Genomic DNA, 12,320 nt, shown 5'->3' on the forward strand with positions numbered 1-12,320 from the left:
AGCCCCATGTTGGGCATGGAGCCTACTTGAAAAAAACAGAACAACAAAAAAAATCAATCGATGAAGCCAAAAGTTGGTTCCTTAAAAAGATAAACAAAATTGACAAACCTTTAGTTAGATAGACTAAAGCAGTGAGGGGAGAGAGGAGATCCAAATTACTAAAGTCAGAAATGAAAATAAGGATATTACTACTGATTCTACAGAAATAAAGATTGTAAGAGATAACTATTAACAATTAACTATATATCAACAAAATAGATAACCTAGATGAAATGGACAGATTCCTAGAAACGAAAAAAAAAATGAAAAAAAAAAGATTCCTAGAAATGCACATCTACAAGACCAAATCACAAAGAAAAAAAAAATCTGAGTAGACCTATAACCAGTAAGGCAGAGACACAGGCAGAGGGAGAAGCAGGCTCCCTACTGGGAGCCTGACGAGGAACTCGATCCTGGGTCTCCAGGATCCCGGGCCAAAGGCAGGAGCTAAACTGCTGAGCCACCCAGGCTGCCCAAATATATATATTTATTTATGATACAGAGTGAGAGGCAGAGACACAGGCAGAGGGAGAGCAGGCTCCCTGCAGGAAGCCCAATGTGGGACTTCATCCCAGGACTCCAGGATCACGAACTGAGCCAAAGATAGATGCTCAACCACTAAGCCACACAGGTGCCCCATTTTGGGGCTTTTTTTTTATAGAAAGAAAAACCCATCTTAAAATTCATATGGAATTTCAAGAGACTGAGAATGGGACAATCTTTTCAACAAATGGTGCTGGGAGAATTGGATATCCACATGCAAAAGAATGAACTTGGACCTTTATCTCACAACACACTAACAACACTTTAACTCACAAATTAATTCAAAAGGGATCAAAGACCTAAATGTAAGACCTAAAAGTATAAACTGTTAGAAGAAAACAGGGCAAAGTCTTCAGGACATTGGATTTGGCAATGATTTCCTGGACATCAAATGGATGGGGAACAAAAGAAAAAAAAATAAACTGAACTTCATGACAATTAAATCTTGATAAGGGATTAATACCCAGAATATGTAGATAATTCCTAAAACTCAATAGTTTTAAAAAAAAAAATCTGATTCAAAAATGGGCAAAGGAGGGCAGCCCGGGTGGCTCAGCGGTTTAGCGCCACCTTCAGCCCAGAGTCTGATCCTGGAGACCCGGGATTGAGTCCCATGTCCAGCTCCCTGCATGGAGCCTGCTTCTCCCTCTGCCTGTGTCTCTGCCTCTCTCTCTCTCTCTCTCTCTCTCTCTCTCTCTCTGTCTCTCATGAATAAATAAAATATTTTTAAAAAATGGACAAAGGACTTGGATATTTTTCCAAAGATACACAAATGGCCAAGAAGTACATGAAAAGATGCTCAACATCACTAATCATTAGGGAAATGCAAATCGATATTATAATGAGATACTACCTCCCTCCTATTAGAAGGATTACTATCCCCCCAAAAAACAGAAAACAACAAGTGTCAACAACGATGTGGAGACACTGGAAACTTGTGAACCCTTGTGCTCATGTAAAATGGCACAGCTGCTATGGAAAATAATACAACAGTTCCTCAAAAAATTACAAATAGAATTACCATATGATCTTACAATTCCATTTCTGGTTTATACACCCAAAATAAATAAAAGCAAGGTCTCAGAGGTATTTGTACACCCATCATCATTCACAATAACTGAGATATGGAAGCAACCCAAATACTTGCTGATTAAATGGATAAGCAAAATGTGGTATATCCATACAATGGAATATTACTCAACCTTAAGGAAGAAAGTTCTGCAATATGTTACAACATAATGAACCTGAGGACCTTATGAAGCTCAATGAAACAAGCCAAAAAAACAAATACTGTATGATTTCACTTACATGACCTATAATGGTCAAAATCATAGAGACAGAAAGGAGAATGGTGATTTCCAGGGGATTAAGGGATGGGAGGAAGGGGCAAGTAGTATTTAATGGGTATAGAGTTTTAGAGTTTACAAGATGAAGAATTATGGAGATGGAAAGTGATGCACATAATGCATAATGTATAACATTATGAACATATTTAATACCACTGAACTGTACATTTAAAAATGCATAAGATGGCACATTTATGTTATGTGGATTTTATCACAATTTTTTTAATTGGAGGAGAAAACATCACAAGTTCACACCAATCAGACTGCAGAAATTTTAAAGGCTGACAAAAGCAGGTATTGGTAGGTATGTTTCTTACATTGATGATGGAAATGCAAATTGATACAATCTTTTTGGAGGGCAATTTGAAGCAGAACTCGCAAATTGGCAATCCCATTTCTAGGCAGATATTCTGAAGAAACTCTTGTATGTGGGCAAGAGATGCATAAAGTTCTTCAGTGCAGCACTGTTCATAACAGGAACATAATGCAAGCAACCCATCACAACTGATTAGGAATGGGTACTACCCTAATGGTTAAAATAGATCTTCACATTTAGATATGGAGGGAGGAAATCTCAAAAATCTCAAGAAAAAACAAGTTGCAGAATGACTGTACATTATGGTACAATTTGTGTAAATGTTTAAACTACACATTATTTTTGAGATGCCTGCACGTACAATAAAAATGTAGAAAATACAGAAGCTATCATCTATGGGAAAGAGAAGCAATGGGATTGGGATGGGGTACAAAAGAGGGATACAACAGATTTACTTAGATTTACTCAGATTTATGTTAAATCTGAGTGATGGGTATGTGAACGTTTGTTAGTATCACTATATATTTGTTAGATAGTTGAAATGTTCCACTGGGTGGCTGAGTGGTTAAACATCTGCCTTTGGCTCAGGTCATGATCCTGGGGTCCTGGGTTCCAGTCCCGCATCGGGCTCCCTGCATGGAGCCTGATTCTGGCTCTGCCTATGTCTCTGCCTCTATTTCTCTGTGTCTCTAATGAATAAATAAATCTTTTTTTTTTTTAAATAAATGTTCCATTGAACAAGAACACAAGTCTTCTAAGAACTTCTAGATTTAATCTGGAGTTATTTCCAAGTCAGGTGACAATTAGCAGCAGCATTTTAAGCTATGTCAAATGAGTCTAACAGTTTTCTAAAGTCATTTATTCTTCAATCCCCATAAGTTTGTCGATTTACCTAAAATAGTATTTGAAGGACACCTGGGTGGCTCAATCGATTGTGCATCCAACCTTGTTTTAGCTCAGGTCATGAGATCTTAGGTCATGATATCAAGCCCTACACTGGGCTCCATGCTGGGCATAGAGCCTGCTTGAGATTCTCTCCCTTCCCCTCTGTCCCTTGCCCCCACCCCCTCTACACCCCTCACTCATTCTCCCACATGTGTGCATTCGTTCTTGCTCTTTTTCTTGAAAAAAAAAATTACATCAATGAAAAGTATCTTAGTAATATAAGCATCTGGTCCAATTGGGAGTTCTTCCATTTGACAAATGTAATATTTGTGTGGAACTGTTGGAATCTTTTATTTTATGTTTTTCCCTAACTGGATAGAGTTGATGCTAGAATTTTCCTTCTTGATAAAGGAACAAAAAAACAAACGTGTTATAGTGTACAACATAAGGACTATAACACTGCTGTAGGATAGGTAGGAAAGGGTTTTTTTTTTTTTAAAGATTTTATTTTTAATCTCTATACCCAATGTGGGACTTGAACCCATAACCCCAAGATCAAGAGTCTCATATTCTATCAACTGAGTGACCCAAGCACCCCCAGGTAAAGGTTCTTAGGGGTGAATCCTAGGAGTTCTTATGAGGAGAGATTTTCTTTTCTTTTTATTGTATCAATAGGAAATGACGGAGGTTAACTAAATCTATTATGATTTCATGATATATGTAAATCAAATCATAATGCTGTACATCTTAAACTTATACAGTGATGCATGTCACTTATTTCTCAATAAAGCTGGGGGAAAAAGATCTGAAAAAATGAATATGTTGGTTTTTTTTTTTGAATATGTTATTTGTAAACTGAGGTTTAGTAACTAGTAACAAACTTGAAATACTAGAATATATATTATAAGACTAACTCTAGGTAGTCTTACCAATGGATCCCTTTTAACTAATATAAATATGATTCAATAGATAGTTTAAGACATTTTAACATACATACACTTTTTTTCTTCAGAGCTGCCCTCCTGTCTCCTCATTTGGCTGTTCTCAAGTAAGCCCTTTCTTCACCACATGATTGGCTTTGCTACACCTTGGTGGGCAAACGGGTTATAGTTTCTTATTAGGAAGAAGACTGATGGGGCACCTGGGTGGCACAGTCGGTTAAGTGTCAGGGTTAGGCTTGGAGCATGGAGTCTGAAGATTCTCTTTCTCCCTCTGCCCTTCTCACTTGTTTGTTCTCTCTCTTTCTCTCTCAAAATAAATAAATAAATCTTAAATAGAAGATTGGATGTTTTGCCCTGATCTTCCAAGAAGGGCCATTTTATTTATTTATTTTTAAAATTTCTACAAACATGTGGTCTTTAACTTCGGGGACTATTTTGCATATGAGTGCAGATACAAATTTAAACTCACTTAGACCTCTGGGGCACCTGGCTGGCTTAGTCAGTAGAGCAAACAACCCTTGATCTCAGGTTTGTGAATTCAAGCCCCATGTTGGGCATGGAGCCTACTTGAAAAAAACAGAACAACAAAAAAAATCAATCGATGAAGCCAAAAGTTGGTTCCTTAAAAAGATAAAGAAAATTGACAAACCTTTAGTTAGATAGACTAAAGCAGTGAGGGGAGAGAGGAGATCCAAATTACTAAAGTCAGAAATGAAAATAAGGATATTACTACTGATTCTACAGAAATAAAGATTGTAAGAGATAACTATTAACAATTAACTATATATCAACAAAATAGATAACCTAGATGAAATGGACAGATTCCTAGAAACGAAAAAAAAAATGAAAAAAAAAAGATTCCTAGAAATGCACATCTACAAGACCAAATCACAAAGAAAAAAAAAATCTGAGTAGACCTATAACCAGTAAGGCAGAGACACAGGCAGAGGGAGAAGCAGGCTCCCTACTGGGAGCCCGACGAGGAACTCGATCCTGGGTCTCCAGGATCCCGGGCCAAAGGCAGGAGCTAAACTGCTGAGCCACCCAGGCTGCCCAAATATATATATTTATTTATGATACAGAGTGAGAGGCAGAGACACAGGCAGAGGGAGAGCAGGCTCCCTGCAGGAAGCCCAATGTGGGACTTCATCCCAGGACTCCAGGATCACGAACTGAGCCAAAGATAGATGCTCAACCACTAAGCCACACAGGTGCCCCATTTTGGGGCTTTTTTTTTATAGAAAGAAAAACCCATCTTAAAATTCATATGGAATTTTCAAGAGACTGAGAATGGGACAATCTTTTCAACAAATGGTGCTGGGAGAATTGGATATCCACATGCAAAAGAATGAACTTGGACCTTTATCTCACAACACACTAACAACACTTTAACTCACAAATTAATTCAAAAGGGATCAAAGACCTAAATGTAAGACCTAAAAGTATAAACTGTTAGAAGAAAACAGGGCAAAGTCTTCAGGACATTGGATTTGGCAATGATTTCCTGGACATCAAATGGATGGGGAACAAAAGAAAAAAAAATAAACTGAACTTCATGACAATTAAATCTTGATAAGGGATTAATACCCAGAATATGTAGATAATTCCTAAAACTCAATAGTTTTAAAAAAAAAATCTGATTCAAAAATGGGCAAAGGAGGGCAGCCCGGGTGGCTCAGCGGTTTAGCGCCACCTTCAGCCCAGAGTCTGATCCTGGAGACCCGGGATTGAGTCCCATGTCCAGCTCCCTGCATGGAGCCTGCTTCTCCCTCTGCCTGTGTCTCTGCCTCTCTCTCTCTCTCTCTCTCTCTCTCTCTCTCTCTCTGTCTCTCATGAATAAATAAAATATTTTTAAAAAATGGACAAAGGACTTGGATATTTTTCCAAAGATACACAAATGGCCAAGAAGTACATGAAAAGATGCTCAACATCACTAATCATTAGGGAAATGCAAATCGATATTATAATGAGATACTACCTCCCTCCTATTAGAAGGATTACTATCCCCCCAAAAAACAGAAAACAACAAGTGTCAACAACGATGTGGAGACACTGGAAACTTGTGAACCCTTGTGCTCATGTAAAATGGCACAGCTGCTATGGAAAATAATACAACAGTTCCTCAAAAAATTACAAATAGAATTACCATATGATCTTACAATTCCATTTCTGGTTTATACACCCAAAATAAATAAAAGCAAGGTCTCAGAGGTATTTGTACACCCATCATCATTCACAATAACTGAGATATGGAAGCAACCCAAATACTTGCTGATTAAATGGATAAGCAAAATGTGGTATATCCATACAATGGAATATTACTCAACCTTAAGGAAGAAAGTTCTGCAATATGTTACAACATAATGAACCTGAGGACCTTATGAAGCTCAATGAAACAAGCCAAAAAAACAAATACTGTATGATTTCACTTACATGACCTATAATGGTCAAAATCATAGAGACAGAAAGGAGAATGGTGATTTCCAGGGGATTAAGGGATGGGAGGAAGGGGCAAGTAGTATTTAATGGGTATAGAGTTTTAGAGTTTACAAGATGAAGAATTATGGAGATGGAAAGTGATGCACATAATGCATAATGTATAACATTATGAACATATTTAATACCACTGAACTGTACATTTAAAAATGCATAAGATGGCACATTTATGTTATGTGGATTTTATCACAATTTTTTTAATTGGAGGAGAAAACATCACAAGTTCACACCAATCAGACTGCAGAAATTTTAAAGGCTGACAAAAGCAGGTATTGGTAGGTATGTTTCTTACATTGATGATGGAAATGCAAATTGATACAATCTTTTTGGAGGGCAATTTGAAGCAGAACTCGCAAATTGGCAATCCCATTTCTAGGCAGATATTCTGAAGAAACTCTTGTATGTGGGCAAGAGATGCATAAAGTTCTTCAGTGCAGCACTGTTCATAACAGGAACATAATGCAAGCAACCCATCACAACTGATTAGGAATGGGTACTACCCTAATGGTTAAAATAGATCTTCACATTTATTTATATTGGAGATTTTTTTTAATTTTATCTATATGAAGTCACAGAGAGAGAAGGAGCAGAGACACAGCAGAGCGGAAAGCAGGCTCATGCACGGGAGCCTGATGTGGGATTCAATCGTCTCCAGATCGCCCTAGCAAAGGCAGGCTGCCAAACGCTGCCACCAGGGATCCAATTATTTTTTTTTTTTTTTGTCTTTTTTTTTTAGATATCACGAGAGGAAGGAAGGCAAGACACAGCAGAGGAGAAGCAGTCATCACGGACGACGTGGATTCGATCGTCCCGGATGCCTGGCCAAAGAGCAAACGCTGCGCCACATGGGATCGATGTTACATTAGAATGAGGGAGGAAATCAAAATCTCAATAAAACAGTTAGAATACTGTACATCAGGTACATTTGTGTAAATGTTTAAACTACACATTATTTTGAGATGCTGCAACGTACAATAAAAATGTAGAAATAAGAGTATCACTATGGGAAAGAGAAGCAATGGGATTGGGATGGGGTACAAAAGAGGGATACAACAGATTTACTTAGATTTACTCAGATTTATGTTAAATCTGAGTGATGGGTATGTGAACGTTTGTTAGTATCACTATATATTTGTTAGATAGTTGAAATGTTCCACTGGGTGGCTGAGTGGTTAAACATCTGCCTTTGGCTCAGGTCATGATCCTGGGGTCCTGGGTTCCAGTCCCGCATCGGGCTCCCTGCATGGAGCCTGATTCTGGCTCTGCCTATGTCTCTGCCTCTATTTCTCTGTGTCTCTAATGAATAAATAAATCTTTTTTTTTTTTAAATAAATGTTCCATTGAACAAGAACACAAGTCTTCTAAGAACTTCTAGATTTAATCTGGAGTTATTTCCAAGTCAGGTGACAATTAGCAGCAGCATTTTAAGCTATGTCAAATGAGTCTAACAGTTTTCTAAAGTCATTTATTCTTCAATCCCCATAAGTTTGTCGATTTACCTAAAATAGTATTTGAAGGACACTGAACAAAACATAGCTTTTTAGAGTACTTACCCAATAAGCAGAGATAGTTGGGTTCAGTCAATCGGGAAAGTTTTGTGACCTGATTCAAGATGTTGTAAAGTTCTGTTGGTTCACACAAAACCAAACCAGCCATCCTATACTGGGAAGAATCAATAATGTACAAGCTTAGTACCTCTTTCTATTTTAAAGAATGGCCAAAGATATTGTATTAAACTCCTTTATACATACACCTTCAAACAAAAATGAGGGACACCTGGGTGGCTCAGTGGTTGAGTGTCTGCCTTCAGCTGGGGTCATGATCCTGCATCCTGGGATCGAGTCCCACATCAGGCTCCCTGCATGGAGCCTGCTTCTCCCTCTGCCTCTCTCTCTCTCTGTGTGTGTGTCTCTCATGAATAAATAAATAAAATATTTTTTAAAAATGATAGTAATCATGTGAGTGATCAGGAAAGCTTAAGAATTTGTAGTAAAATATGTGTGTCAAGAAGAATAAAGTGTTGAACACAGCATGTAAGAGCCAGAGAAATACAAAATAAGTCATAACATTTTTTTAAAGATTTTATTTATTTATTTGAGAGAGTGACAGAGCAAGCATGAACAAGGTGGTGGGGGGATGGGCAGAGGGAGAGGGAGAAGCAGACTCCCCTCTGAGCAGGGAGCTGATGCGGGGCTTGATCCCAGGACCCTGGGATCATGACCTGAGCCAAAGGCAGATGCTTAACCACCTGAGCCACCCAGGCGCCCCAAATAAGTCATAATATAGTCAGTATTTCCTCTTTCAGCAAATAATTACTGAATACCTACTGTATGTCAGGCCCTGGAAATAACTGGTAAACTAGACCTACCCTCATGAAGACTACAGCCTAGCATGGAATACAAACATTGGACCCAAAAACACATTATACATAGGAAAAATGCCACCAAAGAGTCAGCACCCAGTGTTGGAGGACAAGCTAACGGGAGGGCCTCATCTAGCTGGGGCTGTTAGAGAAGGCTGTCTGAGATGTGACTGCTAACTGGGGCTCCTGAATCAAGAGGCTATACAAGTTAGCCAGGGAGAGAATGTGAAGAATACAAGAACATTCAGGACTTGAGAGAGTCTAAGGGAGGCTGGTGTGGTGACCACAAGGAGAGAGCGTGAACAAAGACCTTGGGGTGGGGCCTTCTAGGCTTAGGATAAAGCTGGAGGCAGTCAAATTTGGGGGGGAAATCACAGATGTGTATTGATAGAACTGCCCAGCCACCTCTGGCTCCTGACTACAGGGATGCCTTTACTTGCTATACTGGTTCCTGAGCACATCCAGTCTCTAGTGCCCCAAAGATTTCCCCATGGATCATTCCTACCAGCAGGCAAACATCTGTACCCATCTCTGTTCTCACTGACAGTTGGCTGCCTGACCATGGGGAGTAATTAGCCTCCCTGGTGCCCCACAAAGCAGAAGGGCTGGGCCCCTGCAGCAGCTTCCTATAGGGAGGCTACCCTTTATCAGGGTATCAGGGGTGGGGGCTACAGAGAGCTGCCCAGCAAGCCTCTGGAGGCCAGCAGGGGGTATGTGGAAGAGAAGTTGAGTCTAGGGGTAATCTTGCTCAAAACAGCAACGGTCCACTTCATAGTTACCTGTATAATGCTCCTGGTAAAGGCCAAACACCTCAACATGGTCCCCAGATCCTTCTAATTCAGACTTTGGTTCTCAGCTTCCCCTCCAACATCGTTGATTTCAGCTTCCCCATGGATCATTCCTACTAGCAGGCAAACATCTTCTGTACTCATCTTTGTTCTCACTGACAGTTGGATGCCTGACCATGAGGAGTAAGTAGCCTCCCTGTGCCTCAGTTTCTACCTCTATAAAATGGGGGTAATATTGCCATTCCTATAAAACCAGAATAACAGAACCTCCTGGTTGCGTGTGGATGAATGAAATTACACACATGAGACATTCCAATCAGGGAAGAAATGCAACCTTTTCCCCTGGAGCTTCTAACCCAACAAACCACAGGAACTGTTCGTATCAAGGTCATCAACGATGTCCATATTGCCTAAGTCATTAGCCACTTCTCTCTGTACTCGAAGGATGGAGTCTGTCAGCATTCAGCCCAGTTTAGCACCCCTCCTTCCCAACACTCTCCACTTCCAGGACAGTCTACTCCCCAGGCTTCCCTACCTCTCTGGTTGTTGCTACTCAGTCTTCTGTGCAGAAGGCTCTACCTCCTCACATTAATTAAGTCCTGGGGCTGTCATCTCTTTCCTTCTCCATCTACACTCTCTCCAGGAAAAGGCTCTCAACCTTAGCACCACTAGAATTTGGAGCCAGATAACTAACTCTGTGCTGTGGGGGTATGCATAGCAGGATCTTGAGCAGCATCCCTTGCCTCTACCCAGGAGATACCAATAGCAAACCTCCCCCCAAACCAGTTGTAACAACCAAAAATGTTTCCAGATGTTGCCAAATGTTCCCTGGAAGAAGGGGGCAAGTCACCACTACTGGAGAGCCACCACTCTAAGATCTAGAGTCTAAGTGATTTGAATATCCTCTGTATACCAAAGAGGCCCAAACTGTAGCCCCTGCTTGATCTCTCCACTGATTTGGACTCCATTTGGATGACTCAAGGGCATCTCAAATGCAACATAGCCAAAACAGAACTTTTCATTCACACGTGCCCACAATTCCAATACCTTTTAGTTTTCTCAGTCTCAAAGGACAGCACTATTACCCACCTAGTTACTCAAGTCCACACCCCAAATCCCTCTTTCCCCCAGCCCCAACTAATATAATATTCATTTTATTAGCTCCAGGACTTAAATATAATCCAAACCCATCCACTTTGCTCTAGCTCCAGAGCTAACATCCTAGACCAAGATACTATCCTCTCTGCCTAAGGATGCCACACTTCCCAACTGTACTTTGTGCTTCCTGCTTTCCCCCCTACAATCTAATCTTTACATGGCTGTCAGGGTGAGCTTTTTGAACTATGAGTTTCTTTGTCTTTTTTTTTTTTTTTTTTTAATTTATGATAGTCATACAGAGAGAAAGAGAGAGAGGCAGAGACACAGGCAGAGGGAGAAGCAGGCTCCATGCACCGGGAGCCTGATGTGGGATTCGATCCCGGGTCTCCAGGATCGCGCCCTGGGCCAAAGGCAGACGCCAAACCGCTGCGCCACCCAGGGATCCCGAGTTTCTTTGTCTTTACCTCACTTGCCACCATCCAATATTACTGCACTCATTTGTTTGCTTGCTTTATCATCAATCTTCTCCCATTGGAATGGATGGGTCATAAGGACGGGGACCTTGTTCTTCTTGTTCACTGTATCCTCATCCAGAGCCCAGGATTTTTGGTACAGAACAGTGCTCTGTAAGCATGCATTGTTTTTTTTCTTTAAGATTTTATTTATTTATTCATGAAAGACACACACAGAGAGACATAGAGAGAGAGAGAGAGAGAGAGAGGCAGAGACATAGGCAGAGGAAGAAGCAGGCTCCATGCAGGAAGCTCGATGCAGGACTCAATCTTGGGACTCCAGGATCGCACCCTGAGCCAAAGGTAGACACTCAACCACTAAGCCACCCAGGCGTCCCTATAAGCATGCATTGAATAAATCAATTCTTAGTCCTCATTCCTGGCTTCACTAATGGGGCCAACTTGACTCAATGCCACACATACAGAAGCCACAGGTGGACTGCACCTAAGGAACTCTCCATTCCCACCCCCAGTCAGGTCCTCTGTCTCTGAAAGCCCAGTGCTCAGGGCATTTTGGAGGTAGTGAGTAGAGAGGGGATGAGTTTTGCATCTAGTCCCACAAGTTCCCATAAACCATCCTAAACACTTGCTCCTAACTTATCTGGTCTGTAGCTCAGAGCCTATCCTCAAACTCTCACTTACTTTCTCCCCACTGCAACCTCCATTCTGACTAATGGCATGGCTGTCAGAGGCCAGGCCTCACATCAGGCTTCTCAAAGGACTTCTAGGGCAGAAAGTGTGGTCTGCTGCTCGGCCCCAGGCAGTCTGGTTGGATACAACTGATGGGCATTTGCTTCAGGTAGAGAGGAGAGGCACAATGCTCCTGGAGAAACCAGGCCATGAGCATTACTTCGGGCTCCTGGCTCAGGCTGAGCAGGGACCAGAGGACTGCACAGATATGACTCAGGACTGCACAGATGCCCTGGTTCTCTGTGAAGCAGAGGCTGTGCCAGGATGACCAAAGCTTAACATGGTAACAGACTTCAACACCCTT

At 40.9% G+C, this 12,320-nt stretch overlaps 1 protein-coding gene across 11 annotated transcripts in view; it reads right to left on the bottom strand.

Annotated features, from left to right (window-relative positions):
- Positions 1 to 12,320, bottom strand: part of STYXL1 (serine/threonine/tyrosine interacting like 1) — a 66,129-nt gene that overhangs the window by 47,424 nt on the left and 6,385 nt on the right. For 5 of the 11 annotated variants that reach the window (XM_041750177.1, XM_041750170.1, XM_041750178.1 and 2 more), the window contains one exon: positions 8,120 to 8,228. In XM_041750177.1, the coding sequence (XP_041606111.1) occupies positions 8,120 to 8,228 (109 nt within the window). Of the gene's footprint in view, positions 1 to 8,119; positions 8,229 to 9,707; positions 9,833 to 12,320 lie in introns of those variants that run through there. The other 6 variants (XM_041750175.1, XM_041750179.1, XM_041750174.1 and 3 more) reach the window with 4 other exon arrangements.

This window comes from Vulpes lagopus, chromosome 3, assembly GCF_018345385.1.
Source record: "Vulpes lagopus strain Blue_001 chromosome 3, ASM1834538v1, whole genome shotgun sequence".
NCBI lineage: Eukaryota > Metazoa > Chordata > Mammalia > Carnivora > Canidae > Vulpes > Vulpes lagopus.